The sequence below is a fragment of the Eretmochelys imbricata genome, chromosome 1 (assembly GCF_965152235.1).
Source record: "Eretmochelys imbricata isolate rEreImb1 chromosome 1, rEreImb1.hap1, whole genome shotgun sequence".
Classification (NCBI taxonomy): Eukaryota; Metazoa; Chordata; order Testudines; family Cheloniidae; genus Eretmochelys; species Eretmochelys imbricata.
The window spans coordinates 265477542-265501338 of NC_135572.1; the positions used below are offsets into that span (position 1 = coordinate 265477542).

A 23797-nucleotide genomic window follows, 5' to 3' on the forward strand; every position below is an offset into this window, starting at 1 on the left:
AAAGCTGGTGTCTCATTGTGCAAGGTGCTGTACATAGAAAATGACCATCCCTGCCTTGTTAGACGGGCCGTACAACAGGAGTGAGGTGGGGAGGAGATCATGGTTGGAGCAGAAGGGACTTCTGTTGGCCAGGACTGGGGTGTGTTGGCAGAGTGGTGGTGCTGCAAGGGCAGGACAGGAATAGCAGCTAGGTCAGGGCAGGAGGGCAACACACCAAAAGCCCTGTGGGTGCAGTGTGGGGCTGGACTGGAATAGCAGGAAGTGCAGCAGGTCCGGAGTGGAGCTGGGTGCATAACTGATGCGCTGGTTTGCTGATAGTTTCAGGGAAAACGATGGTTTGGCTTGAATCAAATCTGAAAATAGCAATCACAGAAAAAGTCAGCAAATTGAAAACAAATCCATTTGGGGTGAACAACGCACAGTGTGGGACCCAACACATTTTGGTTCAGGCCTTTAGAAGGCTTTACAAAACAGGAGAAGAAAGTGCCCTCCTTATAACTTTCACCCGTTTATAACTTTCAGGGGTGAGGGCATTTACCTGGGAGGTGAGAGAGCCAGGTTCAATTCCGCCCCCCCCCACCCCCTTATGTGGAGAAGGGATTTGAATTATGGTCTCCCATATCCTGTGGGAAGACCCTAACCACCAGATTGCAGAGTCATCCTCCCTCAGTATGGCTAGTCATTGTCATTATGAATGACCATGAGTTGCTATAATGAATAACAATGACTAGTTATCAGGCAGGAGGAGGAGGAGGAGGGAACAGCGTGGGGGTTAGGGTACTCACCTAGGTAATGGGAGAACCAAGTTCAAGTCCCTTCTCTGATGGCACGTTATTTATACAAAGAGGAACAGCTTCAATAGAAGAGCTGGAGCAGAGATTATCCCATAGCTCTGCAGCTAGGGTGTTCACTTGCAGGGTGGGAGCGCTAAGTTTGAATCCTTTCTTCACCTCGGGCCGAGGGGGGGTTGAACCTCCCAAATCCCAGGGGAGCACCTTGACCACAGAGCTAGAAGACACTGGGGCCCCCCCATTTTATGAATAGCACCTCAGTCTTGAAAAAAAAATGGCCAAAATGTTTTGGTTAATTTGTGTCAAATTCACAAATGGTTTTGGGTCAAACAAAACTGCATTTTTTGGCAAATAAACTGTTCATCTGACCAAAAGCCAGGAATGAAGGGCATTGGCAGAGCTGGCCAGGGAGGCTGTGGGTCACGACTGAGGTGCGTTGGCAGAGCTGCTGGGACACTAGCGTGCCTCCTGCCCGCTCCGTCCCTGCCTCTAGCTAGTGGGATCAATCGCCTGGCTCCCCAAGCGAGTTTGACAAGGCGTAAGGAAGGCAGAGTAAGTGCCGGTGGAGAGAGCGCGTGGGAAACGAGAGGGAGAGCATGTGGGTCCTGCGCTCTGGTTAGGCGGTGGCGGATGCTTGTTCTGCCTTGTTATGTGTTTGCTGTAAAAAGATTTCCCCTTTAAGGCTTGGCTGAAATTATTTATACTTGCGGGGTGGTGACAGGAACAGAGAGCAGCAACAGGAGCACTGACAGCTCTTACCTGCTCAGCAGTGATGGGGGAAGGGGGAGGGTGGGAACCAGACCAGAGAGGAAACTGAGGAGGGAAGGAGAAGTGAGAGAAGGGGCTAGAGGAGAAAAGCGAGGCAGGAAATCCATGAGCAAGAAGGAGTGAGGGCACCGGAGGAGGGAGGAGAGAAAAGGGCGGGAGTCCAAAGCGAAGTCAGAGCCGAGCGAAAGAACCGAGCGGGGAGGGAGGAGAGGAGAGAGGGAAGTACCGAGAAGCGCAGCAGGGAGGAAGAGGCAGCGGGCTCTGGCTCCTCCGATGACAAGTGCAGCTGGCTGGTGCTGAGTGGGGGAAGCCACTCGTGGGGGCGGTCGGTGCCACGCTCTCTTCTCCGCTCCCAAGATGATGAAGAGGCAGTTCAATCGGATGCGGCAGCAGCTCTCCCATCCCAGCATCACGGGACGGTAAGGACCCAGCCTCAAGCCCTTCAGCTCCCCACTGGTGGGGCTGCCAGGGAGGGCAGGAAGCTGCACCGGAGAGCGTTGCCCAACCGCCACCGCCACCCCCCAGCCTTGCAGCAGGTCGTAGGCCGGATGCACGCCTGGTCAGGAGCCGGGGGAGAAGCTGTGACGACCACTGAGGCCCTGCGGTTGAGTGACCGAGGAAGGGGGCCGGGGTTGCTCGGAGCAGCCCCAGTTCTGGGGAAGCTTTAACTAACCCCCGGGGGGCTTGGTTAACTCGGCCCTCTTGGCTGGGAGAGCTGGAGGGGCACAGCAATGGTGCTCAGTAGCGACTCCCTCTGGTCGTTTATAAAGCCAGGTTAACCAAGAGCAGCTGGCTGGCTCCACTTGTCCTGCTGGACCAAGCAGCAGGGCCCCTCCGTCCAGCCAGGCCCCGAATTGCCCTGTAAGCTCAGTTTCGATGGTGTGGTTCAGCCCCATGAAAATCAGGCCAGGGGGCGACCCTAAGCCTGACAGGCTAGGCAGGGAGGGCCTGTCGCATTGTGCCCCTCTGTGCGGCAGGATGGCAGCCGGGGTTGGGGCCAGGGAAGTGTAGAAGTCCGCAGCAGAGGGAATCCCCCAGGCCCCATTGGGGTAGAGAGGAACAGAGATGCAGGAAAAGGAGTAACGACTACAGGAACATTCCCTACCAGAGCTGCTCTCCCTCCTGGGCTGGAGGCCCCATTTGGAGCTAAATCCTCCACACGGTACCATGGGAGCTTCCTCTTGTATCCCCCAGTGTCTCAGAAAAGCCTGCCTGAGGTGGAGAGGGGCGCAGGGAGTGTCTCGGTAGGCTGATGAGAGGGGCTCTGGGCGTATGCCCTGCTCACCTTTCCTCTCTGGGTCTCTAACTATATTTCCATTCCTGCCATTCCCCAGCCCAGTGCCACCTCTGCTTGATTGTTTTTCTTTCTAATTGTTCCTCTTGCAAAACCTTGAAAGCCCTGGCAGGGCTGGGCTCTCCTGTCTCAGTTCTCACCCACACACCCACGTTGGTTTTTCTAATGTCAGGAGGCTGAGAATGGCTTGAACTCATCTCACTGTTTGCCTGAGCCCCCAGGCCGGGCAAGTGTGTCTTTCACTGGGAGCAATAGGTTATGCTGCTGCAGGGTCTTCCCCTTACCCCAAAGCAGTCCCCTCCCTCAATTCCCCTTCCCCCTGTGTAAGGACTAGGGCACTTGCAGCGGCTCTCTTCTCCCCATATCCTCTGCATTAAAGTGGTCTTCTCCTCTTCACCTGACCTTCACAGTGGTCACATCCCCTGAAAGAAGAAGCCCCTGGATTGGATGGACTCTGCTGGCAGCCCCTGGTACGAGGAGGAGGAGAAGAACCAGAACTGGGGCCAAGAGCTGCTCAAGTGCCTAGTGATTTTGGGTGCCCAACCCCAACATGTCTTGAAGGGCCCTGATCACTAGAGGGCGGGAGCTCAGCGCCTCCTGACAATCAAGTGTCTCTGGTGGAGTGCCCCAAATCACTAGACACTTCTGAAAATCTTGACCTAGATCCCTTGTTCAGCTTAGAAGGAGCCAGCGTGGACCTCCAGTGCTATCACTCTGCCCTGTGCCTGAGTCCCAGCCCCCTCTGCTCTCAGGTTGGGAGCCATTCTCATGCCTCACATCCACTTCCTGTGGGCCCACCTGAAAGCTCCTCTTAGTCAAGCCCAGCCTTAGACGGGATGACTCAGGACCCACCATCTCCCATCCCCCTGGACCCACCCAGAGTCGCTGTGGTTCAAAGCCCTCCCTCCGGAGGAGGCTGGCTGGAGGTCACCAACTGTAATAAGTCTCTCTCTCTCTCTCCCTCCCACGCCCTCTTCACCAGAGCCCAAGAAACAGCAGAGTTCCTGACTGAAGACTTGCTGCAGGTAAGGCATGGGTTCGGTCCATGGGCATGTGTGGGCCTGTGCCTGCATGTGGGGCGAACATCTGGTGTGTCTGTGTATGAGTTACTCTCTCTCCATGTTTATAACAAAGTTACAGGGAAGCCTCAGCCTGGATTTTTCTGCATCCTGGAATGGTACCTAGGTGCAGTAGTGGGTGATAGACCTCTGACAAGCCTCCCTGATTACATCAGTGGGGGACAGAGCTAACCTCAAGCCTGAGCCCTGCCTCCCATGCTAGCTCTGCTGCTGAGACCTTGTCTACACTATGTCTCTAGCCACATTAGGGACCCCAGTTACAACACAGCCTAGCCACACTGGAACGTGGGTTGTTTTTTTCCCGTGTAGACCAGACAAAACCGTGTTATAACCACATTAAGGAAACTATGTGACATGGGTCCAGTCTACACAGGCAAAATCAAGTGGTGGTGGAACAGGGTCACCATGCAAACAGGCTGTACCTATAGTGTAGGCAAGGCTTCATAGTCCAGCCCTCCAGCCCTCTCTGGCAGTGGTGTGGGATGGGGACACAACACCCCACCAGACCTTGCACACACAGGGGAGGCACCAGAGGGACATGGATGGATGTCAATAGGCAGAGAGGGTCACCCCGTACCCTCCACACTGGAAGAACGGAAGTTCTCTTCCCTCAACACACAGCTGCCTTCCCAGCTAGGAAACCCCAGCAGAGAGACCCCAGGGCAACCCTGGAACCTGATACACTGGGGGGTGGCTGGGGAAGGGAATCCCCCAGCCCAGTCCCACTGGCTTCCCAGTCTCTTCCCTCTCTCTAGATAGAGCAGAGAATCGAGCCAGCCAAACGGGCAGCGCACAATGTATCCAAGAAGCTCCAGGCATGCCTGCAGGGGCAGTGCGGGGCCGACATGGACAAACGAGTGGTAAGTGCCTCTGTCCCTGGCTCCGCTCCCTGGCAAGCTGCCTCTTCAGCCTACCCATGAAGTGGTTGTCAGCCCCTCCCCCAGCAGCCAAGCCCAGCTGCTCCATGCGAGACTCTGCTGGGTGGAAGATGCTTCAAGGGTGCAAAGCGCCTGAGACCTGAGTGTTACAGCGGCACATTTATTCCCCTCCACCGTGGAGGGTCTGATCTGTGCAGGGTGGGGATTAGTTGGAGAGAGTGAGGCAGGGTCATGGAGCCTTAAAGACCATAGTAGCCATTTGCATCATAACCCCTCCCGTGTATCTCCTTGGCTTCTGCTTTGATTCTCAGGCTGGTGAGGAGGATTCTGAGGAGGGACTGTGAGGTGGGGACGGATGTGAAATGTGTCCTGTGTGAGGTGGCACTTCCTTGGCTGGCCCTGCCATCAGCAGGTTGTGGTGCTGAAGGTGTCACTCCCACACTGGAGGGGGAGGGAGGATCTGACCTGTCTGCTCATTGTTTCCTCTCTCCCCCCCTCCGTCCCCACCCCTTGGTTCTGTGCAGAAGAAGCTTCCTTTGATGGCTCTTTCCATGACTATGGCTGAGAGCTTCAAAGAACTAGACACCGATTCCAGCCTCGGGTAAGTGCCCTGAAAAGTATCAGTGCATATGGTACAATCAGCACACACTCCCCAGGTAGGGTGACCAGATGTCCCAATTTTATAGGGACAGTCCCAATTTTTTTCTCCTGCTGATAATAGCTCACCTTAACTAATTAGCCTCTCACAGTTTGAATGGCAACTTCCAACTTATCTGTATATATATAATCTTACTATATGTTCCATTCTATGCATCTGATGAAGTGGGCTGTAGCCCACAAAAGCTTATGCTCTAATAAATTTGTTAGTCTCCAAGGTGCCACAAGTACTCCTGTTCTTTTTCCCAATTTTTGGGTCTTTTTCTTATATAGGCTCCTATTACCCGCCCTGTCCCGATTTTTCACATTTGCTGCCTGGTCACCCTATCCCCAGGGCACTGGTTCAGGGGTTCATGCTCCCAGACTGAGCCTCTGAGCACTTGCATCAAGGTTAACGCTGCCAGCCACAAGGCGGCACCCCACCCCTGAGCACGCGCGCTGGGGGGTTTATGCTCTCCATCTCTGAGTGCAGTAGGATGGGCACTGCCTGCCTCCCTGATGCACTACCCCGCAGGGAGAGGGGAGGGTGTTTGAGACCTGCTGTGATTCTCCCCTTCCATTCCTACAGGAGAGCTCTAGAGATGAGCTGCTTCATACAAAGCATGCTGGCCAAAGTCCTGTCTGAGTTTGAAATCACCTTAGAGAGAGACGTCCTACAGCCTCTGAATAAACTGAGTGAGGTAGCCCTGATCTTTCTCTTTCTTATCTTTGCTTTCCCCATCCCCTCTTTGCTCACTCTCCCTCCGTCTCTCCTGCCTGCTTGTGCTCTCTGGCCCACCTCTGCTCTCTCCCCGACCTTCTTGCCTCTCTCTCTTTGTGATTGCACTAAACGCAGCAATTCCTGGCAGCACAGGGGTAGGATCTGTAACTAACTCCCTCATCCCAATCTCGGCTAGGAGGAGCTGCCTGTCATCCTGAAACATAAGAAGAATCTTCAGAAGCTGATCTCGGACTGGAACTCCATCAAAAGCAGGTACTGAGCGAGGGGGAGAGTGGTGGGTTGCAGCTGTGATCCAGATGATTGCCCCTTGAGAGTGGGGATTGAGGGTGGGGGGAGCTGACAGCTGCACCCTCAGATCAGAAAGGATCTAAGTCCCTGACACACAAGGATGAGTCCAGATGCAGTGTGCACTCGTGAAGTCCCTTCCTGTTAAAGACACTGTGGATTCTGCTATACAAGCAGAACAGGCAGTCACCTGGGGCAGCAAAATGCTCAGTTCTTCTTCGTGTGGGTGACTCCAGCTGGTGCAGGGATTATTGGCCTGTATGCCCATGCCCCTAGGGCAGGTCCTGGTACCAGGGGTGGGGGGAGGTTTATCTATGTTCACACATTCTAAATGAGCAAATCCTGTGCCGGGGCAGAAATGGAGGGTTTAACCCACAAGTAAATGCTCTGCCAAGGGGAAGGAGAGGGGCAACCCTCCCGCTTCTAGGCGTATTTACATATCGGCCAGAGTTCTGATGTGGATGGAGGAGAGGGCTGGAGGGTTTGTGCCTCTCCATTTAAAGTGTCAGCATCCCTGGTATTAAATGCCATCAGGCTTCCAGGATGTCGGCCTGATTCTTCTTTTGCAACCCAAAGGCTGAACCAAGCTGTCAAGAACTCCAGTAACAGTGCTGGTGCTGGCCCTGGCCCCGGGGGGTCGTCCGCTGCCATCAAACTGGAGAACCTGAAGGAAGAGGAAGAGGAGGTGAAGCGAAGGGTGGAGCAGTGTAAGGCAAGTGGAAAATGAGTCCGCCCTCTTTGGGGAGGGGAAGCTGATGACACGAAGTGGGGGAAAGGAGGCCAGGTCTGGGTTCATTCTGAGAGCTGGGCACCGATCCACTCATCGTTAGCGGTTGTGTCCCAGGAGGCCTCAGGATTCAGTCACTAGTTACAGGCTAGAGCTCTGTCTAGAGTGAGAGGGTTGGTCCAGATGCAGCCAGCACCAGTGGTATGCTGGCCTTGGTAAGATGGCTGTGTCCCAAACTCCAGAGGGGTAGACAGCTGGCGAACTCCAATGCCAGCCCCAGGCTCCAGTGTAATCGAGTAGGAAAGGGTTTAGAGCAGCAGTGTGGTGGTCCGAGAGTAAAGCCACTGCAGGAGAGCTTGGTGGGGTGCTCACCACGGAGCTGAGAAACCTGCAGCAAAGAGGAACATATTGTAGAACAGAAGGTCCGTCTTGTGGCTCAGAAACAGGCCTGGCACTCAGCAGATCTGAATTCAGCTCCCAGTTCTGCCACAGACTCCTTGGGGGACCTTGGGTAAGTCGCTTCAGTTCTCTGTGCCTCTGGTCCTGGGGGTGACAACTCCGCCTTCCTCCCTGCCTGTGTCTGTCTTGTTGGCCCAGACGGTGAGCTCCTCCATGCAAGGACTGTTTCTCATGCAGCACCCAGCACAACGGGACCCTGATATTCGCTGGGGCTTCAACCCCAATCCTAATAACAAAGAGGAAGCATAGACTTATTTCCTGGGGGGCTGAAGGGAGAATGCGAATGCTGACCAGTGTAACCCCAAATCTAACGAGCCAGCTCCTTTGGGCTGCTGTCTTCATTTGCCTCTGCTCCAAATGCCAGTAAGACCCCCTGCATCTCTTGATGTAGCCTGCTGTGTGTTCATGGCCCAGATCTGGCGATGGGAGCACTGTCTGGGGGACTGGTGGGATTAATGATGAGGGCTGATGGGGGGGCCCCTTCATTGTGGTGGTGCTGAGGAGAAGGTTAATGTTCGCTCTATGTCATTTCCAGGATGAATACATGGCTGACCTCTATCACTTCTCTACCAAGGAGGACAGCTATGCTAACTACTTCATCAAAGTAAGTCCCACCCCTCCGTGCTGTTCCCTCACCCCAGCTCATTCCCATTGTGTACAAGTCCCCTAGGATCTCCATGTTGCACTGGCCTCTTCTCGGTCCCATCCCACTGCCCCGCCGCTACTGGCAAAAGAGGCTTCTCCCCTGCTGTTCCCACTCTGTCTTCGCCACTCTCCTTTGCATTGCACGTCCCATCTGAAAGCACCCATCCCTGTCAAATCCCCCAAGATCCGGTGTCTCTGAGAGATACTGTGCAGAGTAAAGGTTTGTGATTTGCCTGTGATCTGTCTGGCAGCTGCTGGAAATCCAAGCTCAGTACCACCGGAAGTCTCTGGAATCCCTGGATACAGTCTTGGCAGAGCTGAAGGAGACCCACAGCCAGGCAGGTGGGTGGGACGAGCCGGGCTGGGGCAGGGTTTTGTGGATGACAGTGTGAGTAACTACACATGGAATGTAGGCAGAAGGGGTCAATTCTCTCTACTGCTTCCTCAGGGTGTCTCCAAGCTCCCACTGAGCCTGTTTGCTGGGCAGCTCTCTTCCTCACCCAGTTATCCTGGGATTGTATGAATGCAGCAGGGCAAGCTTTGTGCACCAAACTGACCCCTGCCAATGTACCTCAGTCCTCACTGAAGAGACCGGAGCTTGGAGTGAGAGGAGAATTTGGCTCCCACGGCTCATTTGGTCCTCGGCCTCCCTGCTGGGACTGCCGATCGGAGGGCAATTTACAGCCAGGCGTGATGATGGCGGTTTGGAGTCCCTGTCCTGCTAGGAAATGGGTTGACCCCTCTCACCTCATTTACCACAGAGCTGGCTGTTGGATGGTGATGAGCACTGATCCCTCCCCAGCCTGAGCCTGGCCTAGAACCAGAGGACTAGGAGAGAGACTCAAGCACCCTCTCCACTGGGGGTTTGTCCTCCACCCCCTCCTGATCTCTCTCCTCTTTTCCAGAGCCCCCTTTCTCCGTGGATACCCCAGTGTCGGGGTATTATGGGGTGCCTTTGGAGACGCACCTGAGGACTTTGGGTCGGGAGATTGCCCTTCCCATTGAAGCTTGTGTCATGATGCTGCTGGCGTCAGGCATGAGGGAGGAGGTAGGTGCCGCTTGCTGCCCAACTCCTTCCCCCAACCACAGCCAGTCCGTCCTGCTGTCACGCTGTCTCTCACCTCCCTCCTCTAGGGGCTCTTCAGGTTGGCAGCGGGGGCCTCGGTGCTCAGGAAGCTGAAGTGCAGCTTGGCCAGTGGCTCCAACGCACTGGAGGAATTCTACTCTGACCCACACGCTGTTGCAGGTACGTGCTGGAGGCCCAAGGTAAGGGCCCCAGAGACACTGACTGGACGAGTGGCAGCCCCAGAAGCATGGTATTATCTTTAAAGCAGCAGTTCTCAAACTGGGGGTGGGGTCATGAGGTTATTATGGGGAGGTGGCAAGCTGTCAGCCCCCGCACATGTTGGGGCTCTGGCTGTCAGCCATGCACAGAGCTGACAGCCAGAGCCCTTCACAGCTGGGCGGCCAGAGAGCAGCGGCTGCTGGCCAGGTGCCCAGCTCTGAAGGCAGCACTGGCCCCAGCAGCAGTGCAAAAGTAAGGGTGGCATGGTATGGGAGGGTCATCAAAGCCTGAAATAATTTCAAAGGGGTTCCAAGCAAAAAAAAAGTTTGAGAACCCCTTCTATAAAGCATGACCCTTTGCCTCCATCTCAGGTGCACTGAAATCCTACCTGCGAGAGCTGCCCCAACCCTTGATGACCTATGAACTCTACGATGACTGGTTTAAAGTAGCCTGGTAAGAAAGAACCAGAGAGATGGACATTCTTAAGCAGGCTAAATTATTAAAAGGACCACTCTGATTATGGACTCTTCAGCAGGGGTGTCAAACATAGGGGTCCGCAGGTTAGATCTGGCCCGCATGATGTATGGATAGCATTCTGCCGAGAGGTACTGGTGACTGCATCGGTCACAAACCTCTCTGAGACTGAGCAGAATGCACTCTTCCATTAACGTGACTGCCAGGATGAGTTAATCCAAAGCCCCCCACCAACACAAACGGGGGTTGTGAATCAGCCCTGGGAGTTTGGACTGAGTGGGCAGAGGGCTTTTGCTGAGTATTGTTGTGTTTTGTGCGTGTCTGTGACGAAAGGAGCAACTGAAAGCACGGTGTCTAGACAGTCTGACCTTGGAAGAAGCCTGGGGAGAGGTTTTTCGGGTCAGGAGGCAGGCTGAAAAGGGTGTTCTTAGAATGGTGAGCAAAAGGTGCTGTTTCCTGCTATTTGATTCCTTCTGCTTTCAGAGGCACAGGATTTTGTACATTCTTTGTTGTAACTAAACAAAACTACCTTGGAGAAATACCTGACTACCACCAACTTCTCCTCTCAACTGAACCATGCCCAGGGCCTCACATTTTGGGTTGAAAAGGGGCAACACTCATGTCAGGCGTGGGATCTGGTTTCCAAGGAGAGAGCCTGTGAGTTTGGAACCAAGATGGAACAAATCCTGGAAGAGCTTGCAGAAATCAAAAATGGCCAGCAGGATATAAAACAAGCCCTCAAACAGGAGCTGGAGACGTTGCAAAAGGCATTAAGACAAGAGCTGGAGGTTTCCCAGAAAGGGCTCAGAGATGACTTGCAGGCCAAGATGAGATCCCTGTTGGAGCACCAATGATGAAGTGCCCGGGCAGGTTGGCAAACCCGGCTGAAACACACCCAGGCTGGAATGAAACAGATTGATGAGGTGACCAACAATCGGACTGCCATAGGCCAGAAGTTTTCCCACAAAACAGCGGAGCCAAGAAAGTTTTAGCCAACCGGGAATGGGCTAACTGAGATGAGCTGCAGCAAGGACTTAAGGAGCTGAAAATTCAGGTCCAGAGGAACCCAAAGGGTTGCTGACCACAGAGGAAGGCCACCGCCTGAATGAGGAATTGAGCCAGCCAGAGGATGTGGGGAAGACCGGACATTTACAAGGTTTCTACCCAGTTTGTAATCCACAGCGGCCCAGAGGGGAGAGGTTGGTCTGTCCCAACTCAAATGAGGCAAAACCCCACTATCGTTCAGGGAAAAACTTCCTGGGAAGCTTATGTGGTTCAACTCAACATTATAGTGCCAATGAATGGCTGGGAGGAAGGACAGGAAGGGGTGTTACTCACAGCCCACATGGGTGGCCCAGCTCTGATTGTGCTGCAGATCTTACCCCTAGAAAACAGAGTGTGTAATCCAGACCTGGTACAAGCCCTTAACATGTGGTTTGGAGCTAGTCATCAACCTGAGCTGGCCAGGGCACAGCTAAGAGCTAGAAAGAGAGGGAAAGAAGAAACTCCATCTGAACTGGCAGAGGGCCTGCAGAGACTTGTGTTCATGGCATACCCAGATAACACCAAGGGGACTTGGACTTGCAGTGGGACTTGGACTTGCAGATCAAGATCAAGATCAGCGAAAGGACGCCAAAGACACACTGAGAGGTTGGGGGAATTGGCCGCAGAATTTGAATATTTTCTTGCAGCAGTTCACCAGGCAAGGAAGGAAGCATCTGCTAGTGAGGAAGAGGGAAACTGCTTGCCATGAGCCCTGTAAGTACAGCTCTGCGTCTGATGTGTGTGATGAAAGAGGGGATTTTAATCTGGTTTGTGACCGTATTGAATGGTGGCAAAAACTGACACATTTGATTTGTAAAAGAAGAGAAATTGACCTGTACGCAAAAGTTAAAGGAAACGGTTCAGTTAAACGCTGGTACTGTGACAACACTGGCCACAAAAAGGGTTGTTATAAATGTCAGGTAGGCCAACACAGACTGCCACAAGTGGCTAGTGAAAGTCTCTCTCTCTCCCAGTTTGGGAAATGGGGGTACCCCAAGCTGAAAGGGCAAAGCTTGGTGGAGGTACCAGGATCAGCCCCACCATTTTTGTTTATATGTGGGCATTTGAACAACAATCACGGGAGTTTGACTACAGTAGGATCTGCAGAATGCACAGCGGTGATTGACACTGGCTCAGACACAGCTGCTTATTAAACCAGATACACTAAAACATCTTGGGGACCGGGGTCCACAAACCGAACCACCTAACCGGTTTCAAGTGGAGACAATGACTGGGGCAAGGGCACCTGTCCCAAACTGGGTTTGAAGAATGGACCTCTGGAATTCAAGCAAGAAGTCTGGGTGGCTGACACAGTGCATGAACTCAGAATTGGCTTGGATTTCATTATGGCTAATGCCTGTGGAATCAGTGCCAGGAAAGGTGCCTTACAAAGTCAGTCTTGTGGCAATTGCCCTTTAAAGGTATGGGCCAGGCAGGTGAGACAAATGGTATGTAGGCAATTGATTTACAGTGAGTGAACTATCCTGCCCCCAGGGGCAGCAACCATTATTACAAGTACATGTTGTAGTAGCTTTCCAGCAAGGGAGTGGTTGAAACCTGTTCTGAGACCCAGAATCTCAGGGAATTCTGAGCTGCTCAAGCTCTTGTGAATCTGAAACAGCAATTGATTTCTGTTCATTTGCTGAATGTTTCTGACAAGTAGCAAATAGTGAAGAAGGGAAACCGTTTAATTGGCCCTCAGGGTGTGATTTAGCATTTTCAGAGCTGAGAAAGGCTCTGGTGATGACTGCTCCTGTCTTGGCCTATCCATGTTTCAAAACCCCTTTCATGCTGGACACAGATGCTAGGGCTTATGGTATGGGGGACAGAGCTTCAGTTTGGCTCTTCCCTCCCCCATCCCCTCAAATCTGAGAATGTAGCTGTGGAAGTTGAGGCTGGAAAAGCTATTACAGAGGTGAATCCCCCATTCAAACAATAAGCAGGGGCTGGTTCAGCCAGAAAATTCCACAGAGACAACAGGCATCCCTCCGGGGCTGACTGAAAGGGGCCCTCTCCCCGGTTGTTTAAAGAAAGTCCATAGTGCGGGGAGCGAAAAATCTGAGAGGGCTACTGGATGGGAATAAAAAGCAATTTGGGCTGGTGATGTGAAAACGCCTGGACAGAAGGCCACTGTACTTATATAAATCATTCACCTTGTATCATTTTTAATTTGCTAAACTGTTTATTTACTTTCTGTTTGGGACGGGTCATACAGGGCGTCACCATTTGGCGCATCATCAGGATGATGGGCAGAGCTAAAATGGGGGGAGTGTTATGCTGAGAGGTACTGGTGGCTTCCATCACAAACCTCTTTGAGTGTGAATACACTCTTCAGTTAACATAACTGTCAGGATGAGTTAATCAGAAGCTCCCCCACCTAACACAAAAAGGGGTTTGTGAACCCACCCAGGAGTTTGGACTAAGTGGGTGGAGGACTTTTGGGGGAGGAGGGGCAGGCTGAAAAGAATGTTCTTGGTGCTGTGAGCAAAAGAAGCTGTATCCTGCTATCTGATTTCTTCTGCGTTCAGAGACACAGAACTTTGTAAATTCTTTGTAAATAAGCAAAACTGCACCAAAGAAATCCCTGACTGTCACCAGTTTCTACATGGATGATATTTTCATCCTCTGGACAGACCATTTGAACTCTCTCACAGATTTCTACCACAACTACGACTACCACCATCCGTCCATTAAACTCTCTCTGGGATGCTCCCACGCTAGTCCACTTGCTGGACACGACAATCAGCTTTAAGCAATGGAACCCTACAGACAGCTAGATACAAAAAACAGACAGATTGCCACACCTACCTTCACAGATCCAGTAACCACCCCTAACACACTAAGAAAGCTGTTCTCTACTGCCAGGCACTCGCATACCGCAGAATATGCTCTGGGATATGCACCTTAATACACTCAAAACCGCCTTCACTGAACAAGGACACTCCACCAGAGAAGTAGATTGCATCATGAAACAAGCCACCTAAATACCTCAAGAGAACCTGCTTCAATACAGAAATAAAATCCCCTCCCACCCCTAACTGTCACCAATCACCCCACAATGGAGGAAACCATACAGGGTATAATCAAACAGCTACAACCATACTCGATGGAGACCCCATCCTGAAAGAAATCTTTCCTGAATCCCCTCTTCTGGCCTTCAAACAATCCCCCCAACCTCTCCAAGCTCATCATCAGAAGCAAGCTCCCCTCTGACCAGGACGCACCAATTCAAAGTGGTATCAGACTTGCCAGAACAATAGATGCAAAACCTGCAGACATGTCTCCATTGCTACAATGATCAACACCCCTCATAACACACCTATTGCCATCCATGGGTCCTACACATGCCTGTCACAAAATGTGGTGTACCTCATCCAGTGCACTAACTGCCCCAATAACAACTATGTGGGTAATACCGGACAATCACTACACTCTGTCATGAACTCACACAGGAAAAAGATAAAGGATAAACACACCACATCACTGGTGAGTGAACATTTTTCTCAGAGTGGTGACTCAGTATCTGACCTATCAGTTCTCACCCTCAAAGGAAACCCACCCAACACCTTCAAAAGACGAGCCTGGGAGCTTACATTCACTACTCTGCTAGACACACAAAATCATGGACTGAACAGAGACACTGGATTATTGCAACAATCTGGAACCCACTAACAACACACACCCCAGCTGCTTTTTTCTTCCCCACCCCACCTTCCTTTCCTCCCTGTGACTCGGAGCCGTGCAGTTATGTTGTAGCCATGCCAGTCCCAGCATAAGAGAGAGACAAGGTGGGAGAGGTAATAGCTTTTATTGGACCAACTTCTGTTGGTGAGAGAGACAAGCTCTCCAGCTTACACAGAGCTCTTCTTCGGGGCTGGGAAACCTACTGACAGGGCAGGTCCACACTACCAACTTGCACTGGGGCAGCTCTGCCATTGGCTTAATAATTCCACCTCCGCAAGGCGTCTTCACCAGAAGCACTATAGCGCGGCACCCACCTTGTCTCTCTAATATCTTGGGACTGACAGGGCTGTGACATCACTGCACATACCAGTTCCTGCTTGCAGCTGGAACGTCCCCGGGGCCCCAAACTTGACTAGCTGCTCAGGTTGAAAGGGGGCAGCGCTATATTCCTATTGCCCAAAGTCTAAGCTTTCCTTTTAAAAAAGAAAAATATGTTTCTAGCCCCCTTGATTGCGGAGAGAATGTTCCACATGTGAAATGAGTTGAAGGCATGCAGTGCTGTCTGCCTGAGTGTGCAGAGAGCCAAGGACTCGGGATTGAAATCTGCTGGCCCCTATTCATCTGATTGGAGTATCAATTTTAAAGTGCAGTGATGATGATGCTTTGTCAACATTAGCTATTTAATGGCTGGTCATTTTAGGGAATGGAATGGGGGTGGGGTGGTGAGAGTGAAGCAAGTTGGGTTGGCATTTGGGAATTGCTGCAGGGAAGGAAATGCAGAGGAAGGAACAGAGGAGACTCACAAAGACAGGGAAGGGAGAGAGACAAAGGGCAGGAATAGCAGTGATCTAAATAGAAGCAGATTTTCTTCGTAGTGAATGCAACAAGAATGCATTGAATAACTAATAAACAGCTGTATTCTCCCCTTGATCCCTTTGCAAGCCCCAGCTGACACCAGAGGGCTTTCCACATGTGCAGAGCACATAGGAATAAGTTCAGCCCTCTCCCCAAATGAGTCTGATCCCCTGTTCTTCAGCCTGTATTGGAATGGAGGGGGAAACGGGGTTCTCACCTCTCCCTCTGACACTGCCTCCGTCCTTCCTTCTCTCAGGCCAGATTGAATCTCTTCTTTTCTCTCTCCTCTCTCAGTTTTAAGGAGCCAGAGGGTCGCCTACAGAGCCTCCAAGACACCTGCAGCCGGCTCCCCCAGGACAACTACAACAACCTGAGGTAGGGGGCAGGGATCCATCAGTCTCTAGGCTTTACATTCTGCCCATCTCTGTGGTATTGCAGTGCCTCAGCTGGTGAGCAATCCCCTGTCCTGAGACCAAGGGGCTACGGTCCTCAAAGCATCCTGGCCTCAGCCTCTGGATGTCTCCCCGGCAGTCAGAGACCAAGATGGGGGGGTACTCCTAAGATGACGTTTGGTGTGTTACAGTGCAGAATGCCAACCCCTCTGACAGTGGGTGCAGCCTTTGCCATGCCCCCTACTAACCCCAGGAGTGGAACCCTGCTCTCCTGCACAGCACTCACACTGAGACCAGGGCCTGGTCTCCACGCTATTGGCATCCCCACTTGTTCTGAGGGAGAGAGAGAGAGAGAGACTCAGTTGGGAATCCCCGTCTCCCCATGTGGCTATGCAGAGCACTGATTCCTAGGGCCAGGAGGAGCGGCATTCCCCTGATATTTACTAACCCCTTGCCTTTTTCAACAGGTATTTGATCAGGTTTTTAGCCAAGCTGGCTGAACATCAGGAAGTGAATAAAATGACCCCTAGCAACATTGCCATCGTCCTGGGCCCCAACCTGTTGTGGTCACAGCAGAGCAAAGGGTAATGCACGGGACTCCCCAGGGTGTCAGCAGCTGGGGGTGATCCAGGGCACGAACCTCCCCACCACCACCTCTGAATGTTTCCTCTACCAGCCTCCCCACAAAACAAGTGCTGTGGCTGGGAAGCAACCAGCCCTGGCTGGGATTTATTAACCATCAAGGGCAGTTTGAGAACTTTTAAAGAAAAGGATTTTTTTTAACCCCAATGGTCCATAGAGCTTAGTATTGACCAGCAGCACCTGCTGCTATTCCCATCCTAAACTCCACTAATGTGCCGCACTCCTGATCTCACCCACACCCCGCTGTTCCAGTTCTAGGCCGCTGCCCCAGCTCTGCAAATGCACCCCAATCCTCACTGGATGCACCTCTTTCTATTCCAGTCCTGCCCCACCAGCCAGCTGTGCTAATGTACTTCAATCCTGGCCTTTCATTATCTTGCCCCCATCCCACACTTCAGCCCCTTCACCTGTCCTGATCTGCAAACACCCCGCACTGTTCCACTGCGAGGATCAGCTCTACCGATTCAACTCCCTGCTGACCTGCACCCCTCTGCCAAGTCTCGTCCCCCAGCACATAGCTCTGCCAATCCACAGGGAGTTTATGCAAGGGGGGCAAATATCTATTGGGCAGTGGCTGAGACCCAGCACACTCGTGGCACGTGTGACCTATGACAGGGCTTGAATCCAGGTTTTTCAAGGTGAAAGGGGCAGTGTGCTCATTGCACACAGCACCACGTAGCCCAACCTCAGCGCTGCACCCCTTGGCTGTGCTTTCTGCTGCGAACCCCTGGTGCTAATAGCACCCCACAAGTTTTTGACTAGCTATAAAATGGGTTCATCCTGCTGCCTTCCATGATTCACCTCCAAACAGGGCCCATGTTCAGCAGACAGACAGTCGCAAGCGCTGTTGCCAGAGGAGGAGCAACAGCTGCATTAACTGTCCATTTCTAGCTCCATCCTAATGGCTTCTCTCTCTCTCTCTCTCTTTCTATCCCTCAGAGACCCGTTGCAGCTAGACATGGCCTCCGTGTCCTCCATCCAGGTGGTGGGCATCGTGGAGGCCCTGATACAGAATGCCAACACCCTCTTCCCTGGAGGTAAGGCAATGCTCGTCTTGATCCTGGCTTCTCTTAGGGCAAGTCCAGTGGAGCCAGTGCTGTGACACCAGAGTCGAACAGGTAGGACTGAGTGCTATTCAGAATCAGGCCCTGCATGCTCAGAGTCTGAGATGAGAAGGGTACAAATTCAAAGGAGTGAGCCACGCTGACATGAAGGGGTGTCCTGTCCAGGGTGGTTCCCTTCTCCTCCCCTGCCCTCACTGGTAAGCTGGCGGCTGCAGTGCCGAATATGAAGAATGGTTTAAAGCCGGGCAAGAGGGAGATCTCTGAGGCGGTACAGCTGGGCTCCCCACCCAGCCCTTCCCTCAGGGGCTTGGAAATCCAAATGGCTCACTGTGAAATTTGGGATCCTGGTTTCAGAAATGGACAGGTGAGAACAAGGAGAAACCCTTGGGAACCTCATATAGTGACAAAAGGCTGCCCAGGGGCTCCATGGTCGAGCTAACGTAGTGACATTGGCAGTGACATGCCTTCTGGCGGGTGGCGTCCTTCTCTCAGCCACTCCACACTCGAGGCACCAGCCCCCGGGACCTGCTGTGCATGCTCTTGGAGGGCTGTGGGGCTCTTGGAGAATGATGTCATGCAGGGTCTGGAGAGTCTATATTGATGGGAGCTGTCTGCCTCCAGGCTGAGAGAGGATAAGGGGGTAGCTGTTCTCTGGAAGCTCGGTGCATTGTGATGGGGGCGCTGCCTGCTCCCAGACTTGAGGCCAATACTCAATACTCCTCGGGGAATTCTACATCAAAAATTTAAAAATTCTGCGCACAATATTTTAAAATTCTGCATATCTTATTTGTCAAAATAACACAACGTAATCATGAGTTTCAATTATTTTCGTAATTTGTTTCAAAACACCTGTCAGCCACCCCTCCTTCCCCTGTCTCTATGTGGCCCTGCACCCCTCTACCAGCTGTCCCCATCTGACCCAGCACCCCCAATCCCATTCCAGCTCAATGCTGTCACCCTACTAGCTTCTGTGTCCCAGCCCCATTCTGTCCCCACACTAGCCCTTCTGAACCCCAATCTATGTGACCCTCCCAGCAGGTGCCCCACAGTGTTCGTGTCCCCACCATATCCTGTGCTTCCTCACCTGGCCCCACAGGTAGGGCACTGAGAGGAAGGCAGCCACTGCTCACTCCCTCTCCATAGCTGGCTGCTCCAGCTCTGAGCCAGCTGCCCTCTCTTCTGGTGTCACAGCAGCCACTGGTGGGCAAAAGGTGTAATTGCAGTGCCTCCCTGGCAAAATGTATTTTCTGCAGGGGACATGAATTTTGCATGTGTGCAGTGTCGCAGAATTCCCCCGTGAGTAACTCGAGAAGAAGAGAGTGAGGGGTTCCTGTGGGTAGGTGAGTGGGTTCTGAAGGATGGTCTGTGTTGGCTGCCCTCTCCCAGAACACAATCCAAAGCCCATTAGGGTCAATAGGATTCTCCCAGTGACCTTTGGATCAGGCCCCTAGAACTCTGCATGGGGTGGCTTTGCTTTGGGTGTGAGGAGTGTCTGTGCAGACACAGAGGAGGGTGCTTCTGTGCTGCATTAATTCCCTTTATTTATTTTTTTAAAGAGATAGTCTTCAATGTTTCGGGCATGTTCATTCCCCCCACGGAAATCAAATCCAGCGAAGCCCCTCCAGTGGAAGAGCCGTCGCCTCAGCCCCTTCCTGCCAGCACTCCCTCTCTAACAGCTGGAGAAGCGTAAGTGTCTGGCAGTGAGTGAGGCTGTGCTGTTCTGTCTGTTCCCTGCCCGCTGCAGAGAGATGGGGTCCCCACATCATAGACAGTGGCATCTTCTGTAGGAGACTCTAGATATGAACTGAATCTTCCTCCCTTACCTTGAGGTTTGGCACACACAGCCCACCACCAGAAGAGAGAGTGCTTCACAGTGCCCCGATATGTGCTTTCTCTTGAGGTAGAGCAAGAGGAAGGATGGTCCAGCATTAGCGTTCTAGCCTGGGATTCAGGAAATGTGGGTTCAATTCCTTGTTCTGCCATAGACTCCCTGTATGACCATGGGCACCTCACTTTGTCTGCAAAATGGGGATAATGGTAGTGCCCTATCTCATAGGGGTGCAGTGAGGCTCAGTACATTGACGATTACAAAGGCACTCAAATGCTACGGTAAAGGAGGCCATATAAATAGATCCTACAACAGTGATGTTCAGTATCTTCTCCTTTTTTCTCTGTCCCCCTTCCTCAGCATCCTGGATAAGCTGCACTGCTGTCCTATGTCAGTTGTATAGCTGCCTCTGCATCGAACACCATTGTCTCCTAGCCATATCCCACCCGGGTGTCTGAGAGGGGAACCCCTTGCCACCAGTGTCACAAGAGGAGAGCTCCATCTGTTTCCCCAGTGACACATGTCTTTAGCACAGTCACCCTGCACCAGTAACTGCTCACCCCATCCCACCTCCCGATCTGTACAATTCATCCCGGAACTCTGCACGTGCGCATTTACAACCCCATGCAGCTAACAGCATGATCAGATGCTAGGTGTGTCACCCCATGTGCCGGCCACAGTCACACCAAGTGTCTCTGGCAGACACACGTATTTGAGGCTCATAGTTCATGTCTCCGGCAGATGTGATTACAGAGACCTGACTTGCCCTTTTCCCACAGCAGAAGAGACCCCGAGATGTCCTCTGGACCAGTCTCCCCAAAGGCGAGCAGAACTTCTCCTGAGGCTGCGGGCCCCTCGGCTGATGACACCGCACGCAAAAGTAAGTCTGGCGGGCTGCCACACCTCAATGCGTACAAAAATCTGTCCCGCTTCTGGTGCATGGCCCAGGCACTGACATGCTGCCGATGGAACTGCAGCTCAGTGGGCTCACCAGTCTGCTGAGGGGTATGCCTCAGCTGGGCGAGGCCCACACTGGGGTACATTGGTATCAGGGACCTGCCTGAGTGGCCCCACCAGTGCTGGCTCCCATCTTGCCCTGTTCCAAGGTTGGCTTCCTCTCACCAGCCCTGCTTGTTCTGTGAGTGAAGGGGATGCTGGCAAGTGATAATGTTGGGGACTGTCTCTAAGCAAGGCTATGACCCAGAGCTGTGGGGAAAGGGGCACTGGCCCGGGGACTTGAGCTGGTCCTGGCTGGACATATTGGGATATAACACGCAATATGGACGTGGGAGCATTTATCGAGCTGGGGCAGGTGACCTCTGGCCTCTCTGGCTGTTGGGCTTCTCCCCTGCCATAGGACCAGCCTCTGTCATGCCACAGACGTCTCTAATGCAGTTTGACTTGTGGCCCATCTAGTGCAAACAGAACACCATTGTGGGGCATTAATGCCTATAAGCCTCTCAATTTACCCATCCTGCCCCTTCTGTGGAGGCAGCAAGCTCATCCCCTGGCCATGGGGAAGGTCTTGGCACTCTGCACTGGTGCCTTTGGCCAAAGCTGCTACGGGCAGTCCCGTAATTATTTGTGGGGTCCCTGTCAGGGATTAGGCCCCATTGGGCTGGGCACTGTACGAATGCATCATGGAGAGCTGGACCCTGCCTTGTCCAGTTCAGCCTGGCTGGAAGGCAAGGAGCTGCGCCATGGGACTTGGGCATGGGAGTACAGGATGGGAGAGCCAGGAGTCAGGCTGCAGGCCTGCCATGTAGGGACCGTAGGGATGGAAAACAAGCTGGTAAAAGGAGTTTTGTTTCCCTGTTTGCTTTGCAGTGAAGCGAGCTGCCCCAGTCCGACCCATGGTGCCCCCGCCACAGGTGCAGCCTCGAACCCAAACTCCCACACCTCAGAACCCACCTGTGCCTGAGAGCACTGCCAACCCCAAAGTCTTCCCCCGCCGAACGGTGAGTGGGTGCATGCGAGCTCCCACTGTCCCACCTCCGCTTCCACCCCAGCCTGCCAGACGCCAGAGTCGAGGTGCTCCGCTGTCCCCCAAGCCTACAGTGACCCCCAAGATGCCTCCAGACACCATGAGGGATGAGGGCTCTGCAGCTGGCCAACCTCCTGCACATAGCTACAGTACAGAAACTGCTGCAAACTGCACCCCAGAGATAGAAGGGCCGAAGGAGCCATCATCTCCAGGAGGGTCAGGCTCTTCAGCCATACCCCAGGCAATGGTCCAGTCCCCAGAAAATGACTGAGACCCACTGGAAGCTTTGAAGGCATCAGTTCTGCCTGCTTGCCTGCCAAGGATCCAGGGAGGAGGTGGGAAGATGGACTGGTGCTCCTCCAGAGTCTGGCACACCACATATGGCAAAAATCTATCTAGCAGCTCGGATGGGACCTCGTGAAGATGGACCAGGATGATCCATGGGATTATGTTTCCTGGAAGGTAGTTCACAAGTCTCCAGCCTTGAAAGTGTTCCCCTCTCCTCCAGGTGCTTCCCTTATCTCTCTTCCCAACACTCCCTGCATGTGCGTCTCTGTGTTTTCCAATCTCTCCCTTGAAATGGGGAACCCGACTCTTCCCACTGCTTCCCTCGTCTCTCCTTATTGGCACCTCATTACCTATGCCTTCGCAAAAGTACCAGTGGACTTTCTCTTTCCCCTCCAACTACCAGAAACTTTCCATAGAAAGACACGAACTCCAGCTCCTGGAGTTCTAGGATCCTGCCACAATCTAAGGAGATAGGGGATCATTAGATGTTTATCTAGCATTCCCCTCCTAGCCATCCCAAATGATTCTGCTTCATTCAACTAATCTCAGGTTTCATAAATCCCCTCTCACACTTTCAAAGGACCCTGCAGACTCTAGAGAGCAAGAAGTTCACGGCTCTTCCTTCTTTTTAAAGACTGGATTTCAGTTACAGGAAACTTGTCTGTATCCAAAATGGTTTGGAACCATTCAACGCATATTCAGAGAAATGGAGTGTATGCACTGAATTGCAACTGATTCACACAGCAGAGGCCATGACTGAGATGAGTCGCCAATTGATGAGGTTTGGATACACAGGGTTGTTCTGACGTTTTCTACGTACGCAATGCAATAATTCTCTACCTTTGGGACCAACCTTGCCTTCAAATGAGTTCTGATAAACTCCTCCCACTAAAAAGAAAAGGAGTCCGTGTGGCACCTTAGAGACTAACCAATTTATCTGAGCATAAGCAAGTGAGCTGTAGCTCACGAAAGCTTATGCTCAAATAAATTGGTTAGTCTCTAAGGTGCCACAAGGACTCCTTTTCTTTTTGCGAATACAGACTAACACGGCTGCTACTCTGAATCCTCCCACTAAGAATCTCTGACATTGACATGGTGAGGTTTGGGGTAGGACTATTTTTTTAATATGTTGCTGATAAGTTATTTAAAGACTTGGGGCCAAATTTCTAGTTGGTATAAGCAAGTACGACTTAACTAACTTCAGTGGGTTGATCAAGTCTGCACTCATCAAGCCTGAATTTGGTCCTGGGATTGTATGTGAGAAAACCCAGTAAAATAATTGCTGCTTTCTGTCTGTTGTGTTTTGCGGTATCTCACGGTTTCCTTTGGTAATGTACTTTTACAAATATATATGTACATATATTTTAAAGAAAAAGTCTCAACTTTGTCACACTGAATGCTTGCAGGGCTGATCCCTTCCTTTCCTTTGCTTCTCCACCGCTCTTCACGGACAATATTTGGAGGTAGGGGACCATCCCAGCACTGAGTTAACAATGGGTTCCCCTATCCCCACTTACGGTTTTCCCCTAGCCTCTGAGAATACAACAGCATTTAGTTCTCTACAGTGCATGAAAATCACATAAGCTCTGGGTTTTCTCTCCTCCCAGACAAGCCCAAAATTATTACAACTCTTGGGGTAGGCGGGGTGGTGGTGGAAAATCCTGTTTAAAGTGCAGGATACAGGACTGACCCATAAGAATTGAGATGGGCAGTGCACCCTAAGCATGGACCTGGAAGGTACCAGCTGGGCAGCTTGGGTACTATTACAGTCACTATGGGTTAGAACTGTTAGATGACTAATGGGGGCAGGTCCCAGCCTCCTGCAACCTCACATTCCCTACTCCTAACAGGTTTCTTTCTGCCTTTTTGTATATGGGCCAGCAGCCACCACCTCTGAGAGGGCCTATGGTTCTAGCGGGTGGGAAATCACAGTATGCGTGGGTGCTTGGCCCA

The 23797-nt window shown here is 52.3% G+C and overlaps 1 protein-coding gene across 3 annotated transcripts; it reads left to right on the plus strand.

Annotated features, from left to right (window-relative positions):
* Positions 1-1741: 1741 nt before the first annotated feature.
* On the plus strand, positions 1742-23172 carry SH3BP1 (SH3 domain binding protein 1). Of its 3 annotated transcripts, none has more exons than XM_077829491.1 (18): positions 1742-1978; positions 3836-3878; positions 4688-4792; positions 5335-5411; positions 6036-6147; positions 6364-6440; positions 7050-7185; positions 8195-8263; positions 8556-8646; positions 9210-9352; positions 9439-9550; positions 9961-10042; positions 15941-16021; positions 16506-16622; positions 17620-17717; positions 19301-19430; positions 20352-20452; positions 21400-23172. In XM_077829491.1, the coding sequence occupies exons 1-18, from the start codon at positions 1917-1919 to the stop codon at positions 21825-21827; spliced, it is 2064 nt and encodes a 687-aa protein (XP_077685617.1). In that variant the 5' UTR covers positions 1742-1916; the 3' UTR covers positions 21828-23172. The 3 variants fall into 3 exon arrangements, with proteins under 3 accessions (XP_077685617.1, XP_077685609.1, XP_077685613.1); XM_077829483.1 differs by lacking the exon at positions 1742-1978 and adding an exon at positions 2638-2803; XM_077829487.1 differs by lacking the exon at positions 1742-1978 and adding an exon at positions 2638-2803 and having other exon boundaries at positions 20355-20452.
* The last annotated feature ends 625 nt before the right edge of the window (positions 23173-23797 follow it).